The sequence below is a fragment of the Artemia franciscana genome, chromosome 2 (assembly GCF_032884065.1).
Source record: "Artemia franciscana chromosome 2, ASM3288406v1, whole genome shotgun sequence".
In the NCBI taxonomy this organism is placed as follows: Eukaryota; Metazoa; Arthropoda; class Branchiopoda; order Anostraca; family Artemiidae; genus Artemia; species Artemia franciscana.
In genome coordinates, this window is record NC_088864.1 from 17,323,367 (window position 1) to 17,343,840 (window position 20,474).

The 20,474-nt window shown below is 32.9% G+C and overlaps 1 protein-coding gene across 3 annotated transcripts in view; it reads right to left on the bottom strand.

The window, feature by feature from the left end:
- LOC136037991 (calcium-activated chloride channel regulator 1-like) overlaps positions 1-20,474 on the bottom strand; it is a 215,792-nt gene that overhangs the window by 45,602 nt on the left and 149,716 nt on the right. For all 3 annotated transcript variants that reach the window (XM_065720918.1, XM_065720910.1, XM_065720900.1), the window contains 2 exons: positions 12,630-12,729; positions 1,807-2,037 (listed from right to left, as the gene is read on the bottom strand). In XM_065720918.1, the coding sequence (XP_065576990.1) occupies positions 1,807-2,037; positions 12,630-12,729 (331 nt within the window). The remainder of the gene's footprint in view (positions 1-1,806; positions 2,038-12,629; positions 12,730-20,474) is intronic.

Sequence of the window (20,474 nt, forward strand, 5' to 3'; positions counted from 1 at the left end):
CTATGTTATCCTATACATAATACATAAGGTTAACTATGTTATCATATATTCTGCAACGAGGCGTTAATTTTTTTCCATAGGAATACACAGAGAGGGCCAAACAAAAATATTTGCCAAACGAAAATATTATGAGCCGTATTTTTTTTCTTATCAGTACGAGTAAATATTTTCATCCATGTAAAATCCTGGAGCATTGCAAAAGCATTGTAAACCTGGGCAGGCATAGGCTTGCCTTAGAAAACCTTGCAACGAACAAGTCTGCCCATGCCCATTGATATCGGAAATTTCTCACTTAAAGACATATTTTGAACAGAACTCCACCTTATTTCGAAAAAAAAAAAAATACACAAACAATGATTCAAGGGAAAAGGAGTCTTGATATAAAAATGTATCTAACTCAATTTATTGTTTTAAAATTATGCATTTTTTCCTTCTAAATATACATTATTAAAATCTGTAAAAACTTTATAGTTAAATAAAATTTTCAAAAACATGAGCTTATAGTAATTGAAATAATATGTTGGGTTTGATTTTAAGTTTTTAGTTTGCTTTTAAGCTATTAGTAGATTATAACCAGTAGCTCAGAAGATAATATTTTCTGCAGATCTTAATTAAAATTTTACCGCTATTACCGTAATTACCATTTAACGGTTATTAAGTCCTTCCCTGAAGATTTTATTTCAATTGTAATTAATTTTTTCAAAATCAAGTGCGAATAATATGGTATGCGTTGCCCCCCCCTCCTCATTGCTGTAAAGAACTAAAATATCGTAAAACTAACATGCTTATATGCATGCGACCATACATGAGGAAGGGAAATAGTACCCTGTAGGTTGCTGTTAAGAACCCCTTATAAAAAATGGCTAGACAATGGCCTAAAAATGAACCTTTTTAGTATTTAAGACTTGACCCTCCCGTTTAAAAACTTATCTAATTTTTTCGTAGAGAGTAAAAAAAATAAAATAAAATATATATAACGAATAGTCAAACCGTAAAATCAACAGTAAGATCTCTCTAATACAACTTTTAACTCGTTTTTATCTATCAACATGTTCATAACACAAATATTTCTTTTAATTAATATTTACTTTAACAGAATAAAAACAAAATCTAAATTAAGAACTTAAAATAACTGTACAAAACGCTTCAGAAAAAATTAATGCTAGAAGATGAAACAAGTGAAGCCACCTTTAAAAACAGGCTAGGGAGGAGGAGGGGTACCATCCCTTTTAATATTCCGGTCCTAGCAAAGTATCACATTTGCTTTACTGGAAACAATACACAGCTTTACTTACGACCTTTCTGAACACAGTTTAGACAGTGAACACAATTAATTTGCTTTGTTTACAATAGTACGTTATAATTTCAGTAAATGTAAAGCAAGATTTTGGCAATAGCAACAAAGAGACAAAGACTTCATTCAGAGTAATGTTAATCAGAGTAATTTGTTCATTAGTTAATTTTGTTAAAAATGTTAATTAGAGTAATTCATTCAGAGTAATGTGAATAGGCTAAGTTTTCAGGACTGTAGAAAGGTTCAAATGACGCTTCGGAAACGGTAATGGGTACGCTCTGACAAGTTCTATAACTGATTCAGATCTTGGAATCAGCGAACGAATAGTACCTTTGACCTCTCCTACGATCGTGATTTTGTATAATAAGGCTCAAAAAAAGAAATTGATACATGGGATGAACAGTACTTTTTCCTAGGGATACCCTTGCATGTAAACTAGGCTTTTAAAATCCTTTATAGATAAATAGAAGAAAACGATGAAAAATACATGAAAAAAGAAGCTTTTATCTTACCTCAATTGCCTTGTTAATCGCACAAGTTAGACATTTTGAGTCGAGCTGACTTGCCTCCTCTGGGATTTCACCAAACAAGTGCTTACGAGTATCGTCATTGTCAAGGGAAACTGTACCGTCAGTAAGATTAATTGCTAGGCTGTCAAAAATAACAAGTCCAAGCTCAGTTCCAGTTGGCAGGTCCTCTAAAATGAACCTCCTGACTGCACTGCGAACGAAGTAAAAATTTCGCTGAAAAAAAAAAACGAACTGTCTAAGCGTTTCAATATAAAATAAATATTCATTTTTTCAGTGCCGCAGATTTTAATGGCATATTGGATTTATAGTCTATATTAAAAACGCAAAGTTATAAATTAAATTTCAATAAATGAGAAACTTTAAAAAAAATTCGTAAGACCCCAAATGCAAAAAAAAACATAAATTACCGTGTCTTTGAATGCGAAATAAGGCATCATTATGATCATTAAGAGATGATAAATTTTTATGCAATTAAGCTTAAGTCCCTTAAGCTTAGAAACTTCTAAGTAACCCCGTCCCACTTACGTGAGATCATTTTGATGGCATATCTAATTAAGTATCTGTATAAAAATGCAAAGCTATTAATCAAAATTCAAAAAACTTGAAAAAAATCAATAAGTCCAAATGCAAAAAAATACCGCATAATTACCATATTTTTAGGGTGAATATAAAGCATCAATATGATCATTAAGACGTACTGACAAGTTCTTATGCCATGGACACCGTAAGCTTAGAAAATTCTGAGTAACTCAGTATAATTTTCATGAGAATATTTTGATGGCATATTAAGTTAATAATATATAATTAAATTGCAAAGCTATTAATGAAAATTAAAAAGATAAAGAACTTTAAACAAATCAACAGAATTCCAAATGCAATAAAATACCAAATAAATTACCATATCTATGAATGTGAGTATTAAGGATCACTATGATTATTAAGAAGCGCTAAAAAGTTTTTATACCATGAGTTTTTATTATTTATTATCTTCCCAGTAAAACCATGTACTTTAAAAGGATTTTTTATGCAGTTTTTGCTTTTAACTTTCTAGTGTGTTTGCCGATAATAATATGTTTTAAAATGATTTTAAAATCATTTTTGTTTTACCTTTTGAGTCTTTGGTAAATCTTGTAATTAATTTTCTCCCTTCGCACTTACAACATTCATGATAGCGAAGAGCACCACACTCTTTCATTTTTATCTTTGAATTTTTAGCAAAACCATCTACTTTAAAAGCAAAACCATCTACTTTAAAAAGTGTTTCTAATTTATTAATTTTTTGCTTTTTAGTGCATTTGTAGATGAAAGTATATTTAGAGTGACTTTTAAAATACTGTTATATTACTCTTTTTACTTTTTCGTGAATCTTGCAGTCAATTTCCCACCTTCGTATTTACAATACTTATAAGAGTCATGAGCGCCGTATTCTTTTATCTTTATATGTTTGTCCTCTACCGAGTAGAACCATCTAATTTAAAAAGTTTTTATTTTCTATGGTTTCATCTTTGAATTTTCAGTATATTTGTGATCAAAAGTAAGTTTTAAAGTGACTTTTCGAATTTTTATCTTACTCTTTTGTAAATCTTATTATCAATCTTTCTTCTTCGTACTTACAGTATTTACTATACAATTAAGTTGAAGCAAGAGAAAATTCGAAAAGTTGAAGTACAAAGGTATTAGATGGCGTTGATAATCAATAAAAAGTAGAGAAAAATAAACTCATTGACTAATTTTAATTGGTTGTAACTGATTAGTGCATTTCCATTAAAATCCATAAACATGCAAGATTTTAGCTCAACCTGGCCATGAAAATTTGGCAAAATATTGATTACAAGATCAGACAAAAATAGACGGAGGTAAATAAAAGCGCATAAAAACACAAGCATTTAAAACAATATAAAATCATATTTTTAAATTAAGAATGTTTTCACTAGTAGATCGAAAAAAAAACCTCCCTAGCCAACAGTAAAAATATGTATGGACATTGGCCAGGGTGTGATATGAAAAAACAAAATAGTAGATGGGTGTTACCGCAACTTTGTGACAATTAAGCAGGATTTTCAAACCAAAATTTGTCATCTCTAATTCCGTAGATCCATATTTTTACCATTTGTCTAGTCAAAATACAACGTAAGTTGGATCCAATCGAACCTATGTAGAATTGTTAAGCTATCTTAAGTGGTTTTTACACTACATACGTAATTTTTATGCTAATTGGTTAAGTAAGTTACATTGCCTTAAGTATAACTTTTCATACCTAAATAAGTCTTTCAACACCAGTTTAGAGCAAAAATCCATGAAATCGTCATAATCATCGTCTAAAATCATCACAATCAAAGTATTCAAAAATTAAAAATGCGGAATGGAGATGATGTGTCAAGCTCTGATGAGCATAAAAGGAGCATAAAAGGTTTTCCAGGAATAGAGGAGCATAAAAGGAGAATACTAGTACGAAAAGGACATCGTCTTAACCTATCCAAATACAAAAGTTCTACAGCTTAGTGTGAAAGAACCATAATCCCTATGTCCATTTGCATGTCACTGGTTTACTTAAAATTCGTAAGAATGTAAACTCGATTCTGATTGATAGACTGTTTGTAGACCACAGATCATTTTACATTTTTACATTAAGCAGCTGCTTCAGAATGGCATTGCGAACTAGGTTTAAATTAATTTCTTATGTGAGAAAATTGTTTCTAATCTTTGTTCCCCTAATTCCGTAAATAGGGACAATTTAGGGGCTAAATTGCTTTAGAGATGAACCTAAACTTATGTAAAAGGAAGGATTAAAAACTTCATACAAAATGTAATGTTTTATCTAAAGACGTGAATTCCCCTGAAAATTATTTCAAGGTATTTGGAACCAAAGGAATTCTTGAATAAGAGCCCCGTAAAAATTCTAGTAATTCAATTACAGTCGTTCGACACGTGAGAAAATTTTGCATCTTTTTTTGATTTTTCTTCGAGGGAGAAAAGATGTTTAAGATTCAAGAAATAGAGTGGTTAGATAAGTTCTCGAGCCTTTATGAATAAAAAGCATTTGAATAAATAACAGAAGCTTTCTTGCATCAACGATGAGAAATTTTCAAAGGAGACATGTTTTAGAAATAAAATATTGCAATTATTAACAACAGTCAAATAGAAAAAAAAGGAAGAGGGGCTTTTGGCCTGTCACGCCTAATATCTCAAAATATTTACCATTTTCAAGAATTTTTACATTTTTCTCATAATAAGGTAATTTTTTTAGTTGTTCCCCTATGGAAAAATCTTTGACTATATTTCTGATCATTTTATTATACATTACAATTTTTTTTTGTTTCCTTGGGTTTATCATTCGAAAAGTATCATTTAGTGTTCAGGAGATACACAAAATACTACTTGATTCACAATAGCTGTAACTGAAACGACAAGACAGATAAATCCGACCACGTGGATGAGAAGTCGAAGATCTTACCCATTTTATGAGCGTTTACAAGAAGAAATAGATACTCCCCTATACTTTTCAATAGACCTGCAAGAGCCATCGAAATATCAATTGGACCTAAGTGCACAAAATAAATAGTGGAGGAAATTTTCAAGATACTACGTTTACTCCTAAGAAAATTACTTGGACATCCCAAATACATAGACAGACAGAGAGACAGAGAAAAAGACAGATTATGCAGCGTCATAGAGACTGCGATTCTCTGAAAATCTCTTCAGAGATGGCATCTCTTACCCTAAGGCTAGGCAGCCAATTGCTAGTCTTTGGACCAAGGTAAAATCATAAATCCAGTAATAGTGTGCAATATCCCTGCAGCTTTAGAAAACATCGGAAGATGCATTTCGAGGTTTTCAAATAATCAATCGTTAGAATTAAAACGGAAAACCTCCTTGCATTCATTAATGAATCTAATTCTTTAGATTAATAAATGTAGTAAGGATTCTTGTTTTCTACTCTCTATTTTTGTGAGCAGGTGTTTTTTTTTCACTTTATGTGGTTAAATGATAAATAATTGAATATGTGAATGTTTTGTTTCGTGATTTCTCTCTTTTACAGGCCATGGAACCTTTGTGGGGGGCTTCTTATTGTTTTATTGAGTTGTTTCTTTTGTCTTATTTTCGTTGTTGAAATATATTTTATCTTATTATATTTTTTTGCAATAGACAACTAGCAAAGAGAAACAGAAAAAAGAAGCCAAAAAACCTTATTAAACGTTTCGTTTCTCCCATCACTCCTAAATAAGGAATGCGAACTAAAACATAAGGAAAACACGCCTAAGTAGAAAATAAGAAAAGTCCTATGCAAGTACCCTATCCTAAACTAGAGCAGTCCCTATTGACCATTGTATCAAAATCCTAAATTGAAAATTGAAGTTTCTCATTCTTATGGAATGGCTTTTTCTAAAAGTCATTTCAGGGAAGAAAGGAATTGACATAACAAATCTCCAAATCCAGAGAATATGAAAAGATTTGGAATATTATTGTATCAAGACTATGCAGAAGGAAAGAATGATTGCTTTGGAAATATACATAAGCGTGTTACTTTTGTATAATTTTCATCTTTAACGTTCTATGAGCAAAAAGAAATTATGGTAAAACAAACAAAATAAACAAACATTGTCCGTGTGAAAACATATACAGGATATTGATTAGGAAAGGAGGAGGAGCAAAATTTTAGAGCCGAAATCCATTTAGAAAATTTTCTACTGTCTTGGAATAGCTTGTCATTGTTTTATCTTTTGTTATTTGTCTTCAATTCACATCTGATGGCCTACACTCTAGGCCATCAACATAGGGAAAATATGCCTGTTGAAAAAATACGCCTGTTGGGTCACACAGACATACACAGAAAAGTGGATTTAATGTGCGAATAATCACAAGGAAGATCACACCGTAAAATCTATCGAAAAGGTCAATAAGAGTCTGTCGTCCGATAGGTTCTTCTGCAAGTTAGTTCACACTAACGTCACAAATCCATAGTTTAAATACACAATCATCATCATACATTTACCCCTGACACTGACGGCTTGGTCATAATTTTTGTTAGAATTGCATGGGCTAGGGAGTGGAAGGCACTTCCGCAAGAGCTGAAATCATGTTGGTCTCTCAGCTGCTTAAAAAAAAAAAAAAAAAAAAAAAAAAAAAAAAAAAAAAAAAAAAAAAAAAGGAAAAATCCAACAGTTCGTGGTAACGAACTGTAGTAAGGAGCGATCCGGCTCAACTGTAGACGAAACTTTAAAAAATGGAATTTTGATACTAATAGATACATCAAAAGAATTGGATTTTTATGCTGATTTTAAATATATAAGTTTCATCAAATTTAGTCTTACTTATCAAAAGTTACGAGCCTGAGAAAATTTGCCTTATTCTGGAAAATCATGGAATCTTAACAAAAATCACTCCATCGGATTCAGCGTATCAAAAAACCCTACTGTAGAATTTTCAAGCTCCTATCTACAAAAATGTGGAATTTCATATTTTTTGCCAGAAGACCGATCACAGGTGCGTGTTTATTTGTTTTTTGTTTTTTTTTCCAGGGATGATCGTATCGACCCAGTGGTCCTAGAATGTTGCGAGAGGGCTCATTCTAACGGAAATTAAAAGTTCTAGTGCCCTTTTTATGGGACCAAAAAATTGGAGGGCATCTAGACCCCCTCCAACGCTTATTTTTTCCCAAAGTCAACGGGTCGAAATTCTGAGATATCCATTTTGTTCAACTTAGTCGAAAGACCTAATAACTATGTCTTTGGGGACGACTTACTCCCTTTCAGTCCCCGGGGGAGGAGCTACAAGTAACAAAGTTTGACCAGTGTTTACATATAGTAATAGTTATTGGGAAGTGTACAGACGTTTTCAGGGGAATTTTTTTCTTAGATGGGGAGGTGGTTCAGGGGAGAGAGATACGTGGGAGGATCTTTCTATGGAGGAATTTGTCATGGGAGGAGAGAATTTCCATGAAGGGGGCGCAGAATTTTCCAATATTATTTAAAACAAAAAACAAAGAAAAGATAAATATGAATTTTTTTTCCAACTTAAAGTAAGGAGCAGCATTAAAACAAAAGAACAGAAATTATTACACATATGAGGGGTTCATCTCCTCCTAAATACCTGCTCTTTACGCTAAAGTATTTTTAGTAATTTCAACTATTTCTTCTACGGACTTTGTGATTCAGGGGTCATTCTTAAGGAAACGGGAATAAATTTAAGCTTTAGTGTAAAGAGCAAGGTATTAAAGAGGGGGCGAACCCCCTTATATAAGCAATAAAAATATACGAATATAGAAGTTCGTTATGAAATTTAATTTGGAAGTTGCGTATATTTTTTATTAATAAAAACGTTTGTAAAAAATTAAAAGTTCTAGTTGCCTTTTTAAGTTATCAAAAGATTGAAGGGCAACTAAGCTTCCTCCCCCACTCCTTTTTTCTCAAAATCGTCTTATCAAAACTAAGAGAAAGTCATTTAGCCAAAAAAATAAAAAAATGCAAATTTTGTTCTAAGTATTCATGCGCGGAGAGCCAAAATCAAAACATGCATTAATTCAAAAACGGTCAGAAATTAAATAAAAAAAAAAAGTTTTTTAACTGAAAGTAAGGAGCGACATTAAAACTTAAAACGAACAGAAATTACTCCGTATATGAAAGGGGCTGCTCCCTCCTCACCGCCCCGCTCTTTACGCTAAAGTTTTTCACTGTTTTAAAAAGTAGATTTGAGAGAAAGAGTTAAACTTTAGCGTAAAGAGCGGGGCTTTGAGGAGGGAGCAGCCCCTTTCATATGCGGAGTAATTTCTGTTCGTTTTAAGTTTTAATGTTGCTCCTTCCTTTCAGTTAAAAAAAAAAAAAACTTGTTTTTTTTTTTTATTTAATTATCTAAAGGATTAATTATTTTTTATTATGATGTTTAACATCTTTTAATTTATCATATTTTTAGTTTGATACTTCAAGGGGTGTGAACGGAGGAGTTGTATTAATTCATTGATAACTGATGGTGGTTCAGGGTGGAAATTGTAGAGGACAGGAGAGCACGCTGTATATAGAGTGCGCAATTATTACGGGCCAAAACGTGCATCAATGCACAAGTTGTATCAAGTGTATTTTAATGTTTTTTTCTGAAATTAAAACCCATATAGAACTCGAAACTTCAAGAAAAAAGACGAGAGACAGCATGGGTTATTGCGAACTTTCATGTTTTCTTTCTTTTCATTCACAGCTTTCTTTCATGAAACCACCAAGGCTTCCTAAGGTATTTGAAATTTATATAGCTGTTTAAATCTTTTTCACATTTAAAGTTTTTGAAGGTGTTTGAAGAATTTGAAGTTATCTTGCACTTATTGGGTTTTTTCGTCAATGCCACCAACAAAAAAATATTAAGGTGTTTTAAGTTTTGAAGGTATTTAGAGTGTGAAATTTCTGAAGGTTTTTGAAGTTTTTGCGAACTCTTTGTGCTTTTTCATCCAGGCTACCAGCAAAGGTTTGCTATGGTGTTTGAAGTTTTGAAGGTGTTCGAAGTGTGCTTGAAGTATGAAGTTTTTAAGGGTCTTTTAAGTTTTTGTGACATCATTGTGGTTTCTATGCCTTGTCATGCCTTCCATGGCTTACTAATGTGTTTGAAGTTTTCGAAGGTGTTTGAAGTATGAAGTTTTTGAAGATGTTTGAAGTGTCTAAGGTATTTGCAAACTCATTGGGGTTTCCCTGCCAGGCCATGCCTTCCATGCAAACAAGCAGGCGATTAAAGTGTATTTGAAGTGTAAAGGTTTTGAAGGTATTTGAGGTGTTGGAAGTTTTTGTGAGTTCATTGTGATTTTCCTACAGGCCACAAGAAAACGTTCCCTGAGATGTTACAAGTTTTGTGAAGATGTTTTAATTGTTTTCGAAGCATGATGTTTTTGAAAGCATTAGAAGATTTTGCGAGTTCATTGCAGGTTTTCTTCCATGTCATCAGCAAAGTTTTCCTAAGGGTTCAAAGTTTCTTAACCGCCTATTACTCTGTTTCTCTAAACTGTTTACGTTGACTGTTTACGTTGATTACGTTGACTGTTACGTTGATTGACTGTTTACGTTGTTTCCTCCATTGTTGCTAGATCTTTGGCGGTTGTATACCTGCTCGAATAATGCAATGCTTTTTTCTATGTAACGAGACATCTATTCAAGTAATAAATCCAAGGTTTTCCTTTCCACCATTGTCTATTTTTAACAATATTTTTTTCTTCTATATATCAATCAGTTCTTAAGATAGTCTGTTAAAATTTGTACAGTTGTGGTTCAGTGGTATGATAATTTCATTGTGCGAATTTTCTCCTTAGTTTGAAATGGAATGATAATCAGTAAATTTAGTCAGTAGGCCCTTATTAGCAAGAAAATTGAGAGGTACAAGATAGATTTCAGGTTTGGAAACTTGAAACGAAATAATCCTATGTTCGAAGTGATATATTGATCTTCATTTCAGTAATGAAGAGAAATTATTTCTTGGGTATGAAAGGATTTAGAAGCTAGGAGAGATGGACTTGCTGAGGATGGGAGGAAATTTTACTATGGGCCTGTCACTTTTGGACTCATGGACGCTAGAAAGGTACTTTTAGTGGAATATATTTGCACTTACGAAAGATCGTGGCCATCCAGCTTACACCATTCTAAAATCTCAGGATCATTCCGATTTTTTTTTTATAGTTACATTACAATTTGTCCTTTTCAAACGTTTGTCCCCTCCTAAAGGGTGGGCTTCTTCTGAATTTGTGAACTTCTGTGAACTTGACTGATGCTGCTCTGCATTACCATTAATTTTTATTTATACACATAATTATCACGCAGTTTTTTTTTAGGATTAATGGAGCCCAGAAGCTATTTAAAATTCTTATATCATTAGCTATTGTGGCTAGTAACATTGGTTTGATTATTGTAGTTGTAGAATGATTATTGATTATTTCAGAATGATTGAACCAAAGCTTTTATATCTCCTGCTACTGAAGCTCATTCCTAGTTTTTTTTTTTTTTTTTTTTTTTTTTTTTTTTTTTTTTTTTTTTTTTTTTTTTTTTTTTTTTTTTTTCTTTTTCTTTTTTTAGAAACACTACCCAGTAAAAAAAGTATAGTCTTCCTCTTATCTTCTCATGGCTCCAAACTATGTGAAACCATTTAAATCCAGAAAGTGTTCTGAAGCAGGTTTTGGAACAGCCTTCTGTTGGTAGTAGAGAAATTGTTTAGATTCTAGCAAAATAAAAAAAAAAAAACTGCTTCACAGGCTCTTCTTCCAAAAGCCTTGCTCACTACTTTCAGATCATCAGCGATTGCAGCCCTGACCTCCAAAATTGATGCACTCTCTTTCTTTGGGTGATGTTAGGGTATTCAGGCCTCATAAATGAGCATTTGCTTCGCTGGAGCCGTAAAATCAAATGTGAAATCCCAGTCAACATTGCAAAACTAATCTGAATGCTTCTTTTTCTTGAGATTACTCTCTTTTGGAGAATTTTTGTTAATTACTTACTTCTTATTTCAATAATTTTCTTCCTTTGTACATCAAATTTTATATTTTTAATCATAAATTTCATTCTCAAGATTATCAACAATTCCAGCTATGAATAGAGGGTTGCGATAAGGTCTATTGTGTAATTGCTCCTTCATATTCAGCCTTTTTTAGAAGACTTGTTGAAGCCGAATTGTTCCAAACTTTGCTCATTGAATTTTACATTTGCCAAGTATCTGTCTTTCTTTACTACTTTTGTATGGAAATTCGATTCTAAGCTATAAATTGAAACGTATCGATGCTAATGTTGTTGCAGCCAAATTCATTACTAAAAGTAGTCATAAATTTAATAAAATTCAACAAGACTAGTCTCATATTATAATGCATTAAGTCAATTTGACCCTGGTTCAAATCTGACCTACAGTGCAAGCACCTCCCATATTGCATTGATATTAGCGACAGATCCTGTCGCACGACCGGCTTAAAAACGAAAAGAAAAAGCGTATAGACCGCCGCAAGGAGCAAAATATGACTGACTCTCATTATAATATGTAGAATTGTTATCTTCAGATAGGGAATCATTAGTGTATTGTAACATGATTGCTTTCATGTTAGTGATTGGCTGGGAGTTAAGCACACTTAGTACTACTGCTAATTACAACTCACTACAGCATTAAGCCGCCTGAGGTCAAAACCGCTGCGCATTATCCCTACTCTATTCAAACCTACTAATCCCTAACCTATTCAAACCTTCAATCTTTACCTCCTCCCTTTAATTTACAATTTCCTTTGAACGAGTCTTAACTCGTCCCTCTCCATTCGCGGACGACCTGACATTCGATGAACGGCCGAAAAGCACAATCTTTTGCTTTATCTTACCCATCATCTGTAAAGCATGGCCTAACCAACTTAAGCTTTCTTTCAAAATATGACCAGAGAGTGGGATCGAACCCCCTTTTTTGTCCGGTTTATGATCTCTTTTCACACAGTTTGAGTGGGTTCGGCCTTTTGTTTGAGACTCGCCGGATTGCGAAAAAGCACAACTGTTGGTACCACATTTTTCTTGGAGTCTTTTTTTTTATACATAAAAAGTCATGAACACTTACACAATTACACAAAGTAAAATTTTGTTTCTTTAGTGTTTTGCCCATGATCCCTATCTTGTTTTTTTGTTTTTTCAGACCTTATCAGATATATCAAGAAAATCTATAGCTTTAAAAAATATAGTAGCCTAACAAAGATTTCATGAAAGATTATGATTGATAATTCAAGAAATATAAAATTATATGTATTAGGAAAAAGTAAAGATTTCACATTTCAAGTTCACATTTCAAAAGTAAAAATTTACATTTCAGGATTGCAGACTTACCATAAGTTCCATTTCCTTGCTGTTGTCTATTACAAGAACAAACCGTGACTTTTCTATCCTCTTATATGTAAAAGCTGTTCTTCTTATGCTCACAGGGCCCCTGAAAAAATATTTTGATGAAAAATCGGATTCTTTTAAATCAGATCTTCTTTATGGAATACATTCATTCATTATCTTCTGAACACTTGTAATTTGCAAAAGGTCCAAGGGCTAGTAGGCCTTCCGCTCTAGTAGCAAAAAAAAACCTTAGAAGGGTTTTTCTTACAAAATGTTTTTATATAAACTGCCTGTATTTATTGATAAACTTGTCAAAAATATAAAGCGTAATATCATGCTCAATAATATTTAGTTAATCTTACAAATTGGGACCCCTTTTCCGCTCACAAATACTCCTCCCTAAGCGTGACTTTGAATCCATATATGTAAGACGTTTTAATAAATTATAAGGATATAAGTCCTTATTATTCTGCTCAGTGTAATGCTAACATATACTAAAATAAAAAAAAACTGAAAGTAAGGAGCAATATTAAAGTTTAAAATGAATAGAAATAATTACGTATATGAGGGGGTTTTCCCCTTCGTCAATACCTCGCTCTTTGCGCTAAAATTTGAAATTTGTTCGAATTCATTAAGAATTAAATAAAAAAACGAGTTTTTTTTAACTGCAAGTAAGGAGCAACCTTAAAACTTATTAAATAAAAAAAACAAGTTTTTTAAATGAAACTAAGGAGCAGCATTAAATTTAAAACGAACAGAAATTACTCCGTATATGAAAGGGGCTTTTCCTCCTCAACGCCCCGCTCTTTACGCTAAAGTTTGACTCTTTCTCTTAACTCTATTTTTTAAACAGTAAAAAACTTTATCGTAAAGAGCGGGGCGTTGAGGAGGAAAAGTCCCTTTCATATACGGAGTAATTTCTGTTCGTTTTAAGTTTTAATGTTGCTCCTTACTTTCATTTAAAAAAAACTTGTTTTTTTATTTAATGTCAGGGTGTTTTTGAATTAATGCATGTTATGATCTTGGCTCTCTGCACATAAATAATTAAAACGAAATTTGCATATTTATTAATTGCAATTAATCGGAAGATTTTGAGAAAAAAGGAGCGAGGGAGGAGGCCTAGTTGCCCTCCAAGTTTTTGATTACTTTAAAAAGCAACTAGAACTTTAATTTTTTACAAACGTTTTCATTGGTAAAAAATATACGTAACTTGCGAATTAACTTACGTAACGACCTTCTATATTCGTATGTTTTTATTGCGTATATGAGGGGGTTAAACCCTGGTCGATACCTTGCTCTTTACATTAAAGCTTAGATTTTGTCCCAATTCCTTAAAATGACCTCTGAATCACAAAGGCCGTAGAATAAATAGTTGAAACTACTAAAAATACGTTAGCGTAAAGAGTAAGGTATAAGGAGGAGGTAAAACCCTCATACGCGAAATAATTTTTATTCGTTTTAAGGTTTAATGCTGCTCCTTACTTTCAGTAGAAAAAAACTTTTCATATTTATTTTTCCATGGCTTTTTCAAATTATGCTAGAAAATCCTGCGCCCCCTTCATTGAAATTATCTTCCCCCATGAGAAGTTTCTCCATGGAAATATCCTCCCACATACCCCCCCTCAATTCTCCCCTAAACCAAAAAAATCCCCCTGAAAACACCTGTACACTTCCCAGTAACCATTACTATATGTAAACACAGGTCAAAGTTTGTAACTTGCAGCCCCTCCCACTGGGATTGCGGGGGAGTAAGTCGTCCCTAAAGACAGAGTTGTTAGGTATTTTGACTATGATGAATAAAATGAATATCTCAGAATTTTGATCCGGTGACGTTTGGGAAAAAATGAGCGTGGGAGGGGGCCTAGGTGCCCTCCAATTTTTTTGGTCACTTAAAAAGGGCACTAGAACTTTTAATTTCCGTTAGAATGAGCCCTTTCGCGACATTCTAGAACCACTCAGTCGATACGATCATCCCTGGGGAAAAAACAAAAAAACAAACAAAAAACAAACAAACACGCATCCGTGATTTGTCTTCTGGCAAAAAATGCGAAATTCCACATTTTTGTAGATAGGAGCTTTAAACTTCTACAATAAGGTTCTCTGATGCGCTGAATTTGATGGTGTGATTTTCGTTAAGATTGTATGACGTTTAGGGGGAGTTTCCCCCTATTTTTTAAAATGAGGCAAATTTTCTCAGACTCGTAACTTTTGATGGGTAGCCTATAACTGATCTTGATGAAACTTATATATTTAAAATCAGCATTAAAATGCGATTCCTTTGATGCAACTATTGGTATCAAAATCACATTTTTTAGAGTTTCGGTAACTATTGAGCCGGGTCGCTCCTTACTACAGTTCGTTACCACGAACTGCTTGAAAACGAAGAGGAATTATTCCGTATATGAAAGGGGTTGTCCCCTTCTCAACGCCCCGCTCTTTACGCTAAAGTTTGACTCTTTCTTCCGACTCTACTTTTCAAAACAATAAAAAAAAATTAGCGTAAAGAGTGAGGCGTTGAGGAGGGGACAACCTTTTTGATGGACATGACTAAACTTGATAAAACTTATATATTTAAAAGTCAGCATAAAAATCCAATTCTTTTGATGTATCTGTTGGTATAAAAATTCCGTTTTTTAGAGTTTCGGTTACCATTGAGCCAGTTTGCTCCTTATTTAAATTAAATAAAAAAACAAGTTTTTTTTAACTGCAAGTAAGGGGCGACATTAAAACTTAAAACGAACAGAAATTTTTCCGTATATAAAAGGGGTTGTCCCCTCCTCAACGCCTCAGTCTTTACACTAAAGCTTTTAATTGTTTTAAAAAATATAGTTGACTGAAAAATACATTGACAAAAGCATCCAAAACATACAAATACAGAAAAAAGCACTATTTTTTCAACAAGTTCATGTAATTCTGAAATTAAGATCATGGTTTTAGCTGAATGAATGGAAATCTGTAGAACTAATTAATCCAATAACATAAGTGTCTTGTCTTTCGTGTTCAAGCTGTCACAAAATCCTATCAAACAGTTCAGGTAACGAAATAAATAGGTTTTTAATGTTTAAAATGTAAAGTTGAGAGTGAAATTCAAACTCTTTCTTTCAACTCTACTTTTACTGTTTCTTACTGTTTTACAAGTTTTTTTTTACAGTTATAAAAAGTAGAGTTGAGAGAAAGAGTCAAACTTTGGCGTAAAGAGTGGGGCGTTGAGGAGGGAACAGTCCCTTTCATATACGGAGTAATTTCTGTTCGTTTTAAGTTTTAATGTTGCTCCTTATTTTCAGTTAAAAAAAAAACTTGCCTTTTTTATTTAATATTTGATAGGTAACATGAGCCTTAAGCAATATTTTCCCCATATGTAATTGCAATATTAATTTCGGCCCGATATTCTGATGAATATAAATTTATCTGATGAAATTTTCTAGAACTTTAAGAAGGAACTCACTATGAGACGGTATATGTCATTTGTCGTGACCAAGTAGTTTGTTTTCTTACAACTGTTCAAACTTCTTCTCAAGTATGCTTATCCTTCTTATTGTCTAAGTTCCTTCCTACCAGATTTAAGTAAACCTCACTAAGAAGTTAAAAAAAAAGTTAAATGAGTGAGAGGGGAATAAAGGGGAATATGATTTGAAAGTCAGTGAAAATACTTAAGCAGTAATTAGCTGACAACCGGTAGTACTAATGAATGCCTCCTTCTTTAATTAAGTTGTCAAAATCAATCTGAATTAGCAGTAATGGTTATTTTAGATTTTATAGAATAAAAGATCATTAGTAAGAAAATACAACATCATAGAAAAGTTACGAACAAGAGGTATTCTTTCTGGATAGTGAATAACCAGTATTGTAAAAGTTTCTAAATACATATTTAGGTACTTTTAGAGTGTTTAAATAATTATTTGAATTCTTTAAAATGATTATTGAATTAATAATTGTTATTAATATTATTAATATTATTATATATAATATTAATTATTATTACTATTATTAATTATTACTAATATTACTATTATTATATTATTACTATTACTATTACTATATTATTAATATTATTAATAATAATTATTATTACTAGTATTTTATTATTAATAGCATTAATATTATTAATATTATTGAATTAATAATAATTATTGAATCTAATGAAACATTTTAATTCTTGTTTCCCGAAAGTGTTTAGAATAGTAATTAAATGCTTTTTTTGGTATCGTAATATACTATTTAATTAAGGAATTTTTTCTGCTTGATTCAAAGGATTTCTTATCTCTACTGATTTTATGCTCTTAGCATAAATTTACTTTTGCAGATAATTTGAAATGAATCTTCAAATTCAGCTAGATACATGGAATATTCAGGAATAATCCTGAAAGATCAAATTGCGGAACTTACCACTGACAAAGTTCCATTGCTGAGACATCTTTATATTGGAAAATTTTTACAGAGTGAGATTGATTCAGATCATTCTCCTACTATATCAGAAAAGTTTTTTTTTTCATTTCCGCATTTAGTCTTGTGCTAGAGTCGATGAGAAGACTCACGACAGTGATACCACTGTTAAAAGTGCAGTCTTTGAATAACTTGAATGATAAAAACAGAGATTGGATAAACCAGATTTTTACAATGGAGAATCCCTGAAAATTAAATTTAAAAATAGAAGCTTTATTATTACTTTCTTAGAAAATTCCTTCTTCCATTTTCGAAGTACTCTCCATTAGACGCGATGCACTTTTTAAGCCTTTTTTCAGGCTATTTGGAACATGTTTGGAACTTCTCAACTTCAGTATCCTCCAGTGTCAATGAAAAAGCTATTTTAACGGCTCCACATCATCAAAACCGCCCCCTTTTAGATTTTTCCTCATTCCCAGATGCGAAAAAGTTTCACAGGGGGCTTGGTATAGCGGAAACAAAGAGTGGGAAGCAGCAGACCACCCTAGAGAGGCCAAGTAGTGAACTATTCATGGGGCCGTGTGTGTATGGGGTTTTGACGTGGTGAAGCAACCAATTGCTTCATCGAGAAAGTTCTGAATGTATCCTCTGGAAATTCTCTAATAGGAGTCTTAAAACATACAAATAAAAGCGCTGAATCATAGTCTAGACAGAGAACAAGGTCTGGATGCACAATTCCTTGAACATAAAAAAGACAATGATAGTTTTCTGAAAATTTAATCTTGCATGTCAAGCATCTTTGGTCAGGTAGAGTTTGGTATCTTCCATTGGCTTGAAGCTTACTTAACTTATGGTTCAGACCCGTAGAGCCAATTCTCCGTACCTATACTGATTTTGGTCAAAAAGTTTGGGTCGCTTCCAATTTCTTTTTTTAAGTCATTGTTAAAATTCAACCTGATGCATTTTTGACCTTGTACAAGAAGGCAAGGGACAAACATTGTGGAAACACGTCTCATTTTCAAATTCTCAATCAAAATCTGCTTGCAAGAACTCCGAGTGAACTCTGAACTTTGGTCGATTCTGCGAAGAAAATTCTCTTTTATTTAAGGCATATTCTTCCAACTTGTTTACCATTTCGAGATGTTGAAAGATGCCCAGAACGAGTGTGGTCTTCAAAATTCATCAAACTAAGCTTATAGTGCCCAAACTACTCGAAAACTTGTTTTTGGTTCTCGACAATTATTTGAAAGCCTATTTAAGCATTTGGCCAGCTTCCACTGCCCAATTTTTGAGTAACATCAAAAATATTTTTTTTCTTTGAATCCTACCATAGCGGTTTCGTAATTAAAGAAACAAAATCCTACGCTCAAACTTTAACTTACAGACTAACGACATAAGCAATTCTGTTTCATGAAAGGCTCCATTACTCCCCTCAAGTGTGGGTTTACTTGTGGGCTAGTTTAGTTTATTTTTTGTCGCAGCCTCTTGTGTCACTGGGCGAAAGGCAAGCGGTATTTGCAGATGCTATTAAAGTAGATGTTTCATTATGAATTTGGTCATTTGTATTTGCGTATTTGGTTAATCACTGTGTATATTTAATTAATTGAGACATACAATTTAAAAGCACTGCGAATGTCATTGTATTTTCGGTTATATGTGCCTTTTTACTGTGAAGAACGTTTGATTGAGGCTACTTAAAAGTCGTTAAACGCACTTTATTACAGCTTTCTGTGAAAGATACTTCTCAATGGTTAGCGTGTCAACCACTGCGCTACGGATTCTTTAAGATTTGACCTCAATTTCTGGTTAAGCGTGTAGGAGAGTCGCTTTTGCTATGTGGAAAATATGTTGTGCTATGGGAATCGAACTTTCAGGAATGAAGCAAGAAGTCAAAATAGGGCTCGAGAAGGTAATGTCAAGTTTTGGCTCCCATCACTTCCTCTTTCTGGAGCACTTAACTATAGTGGATTCATCAGATTTTTGGCAATGTCGGCAAAATATTGCTAAGCAACATTTTGCAGATGAAGGATGACGGATTGCCAAAGGTTGTGCTTAACGACCATCCTTCTTGAACCAAGCGAAAAGCAGGCTGCCCCTAAACGGAATGAGGGAGGTATTAAGAAAAGGTTTGAAGGAAATAGTAGATAGTAAGGAGTGAAGCTTTGTACAGCCTGAAGCGGAGGAGGAGCTAAAACAATTGTGTTGATCTCAGGAAATGTGGTGCTCCAGTAAGTTGTTAATAGCATTAGCAGTAGTAATCTTCCGAAGCAGATGAAAATTCAAACAAAACATGATCAATATTCTCTTAAGATTGGTAACAGCTTCGAACGAGAGTAGAATGATGTAACTTCCATTAAAATCATTTACAGAATAATTTGCATACTTGTAATAATTATGATAAATTGTAAATCATTTACACACTTATATTGTCAAATTTTGAAAGTCTAAGTTACTGTTGATAAAACTCTGCGTGGACCTTCCATGGCAATTGGAACTTCATAGTAGATAGTAAGGAGTGAAGCTCTGGACAGGTTGAGGCGGAGGAGGAGCTACCACAAGTAAGTCGTTAATAGTACTAGTAGTAGTAATCTTCCGAAGCAGATGAAAATTCCAAAACATGATGAAGATTCTAAGATCTAAGATTACAGAATAGAGAATAATTTGGATACTTGTAATAATTATGGTTAATTAAAATAGCGACGAAGACCACACTGCCTTTCCATAACAAACAAATACAACGTAGAGACAATAGGGAAAATTTCAAGACAGTGGAAATTATTTCTGTAGATATTTCGGCCCTATGTCCAAGGGCCGTCTTCAACACAATACAAGAAAAAGAGAGAAACTATATATATATATAAAAGAACTTACATCAAATTGTGAGGATTAAAAACTAAATAATTAAAAACACTTTTTAAAACATTTTTTAAAAAAATAGCCCTAGCATCCTTACTTCAACGAAGTTCAACCAGGACTGGCGAAAAGAATGAAATTGTATTCTTGTGAAATTCTTGTATTGTGTTGAAGACGGCCCTTGGACATAGGGCCGAAATATCTACAGAAATAATTTCCACTGTCTTGAAATTTTCCCTATTGCCTCTACGTTGTATTTGTTTGTTATGGTTAATTATAAATCATTTATGCACTTACATTGTCAAATTTTGAAAGTCTAAGTTACTGTTGATAACACTCTGCGTGGACCTTCCATGGCAATTGGAACTTCATGGTAGATAGTAAGGAGTGAAGCTCTGGACAGGTTGAGGCGGAGGAGGAGCTACCACAAGTAAGTCGTTAATAGTACTAGTAGTAGTAATCTTCCGAAGCAGATGAAAATTCCAACAAAACATGATGAAGATTCTAAGATCTAAGATTACAGAATAGAGAATAATTTGGATACTTGTAATAATTATGGTTAATTGTAAATCATTTACACACTTACATTGTCAAATTTTGAAAGTCTAAGTT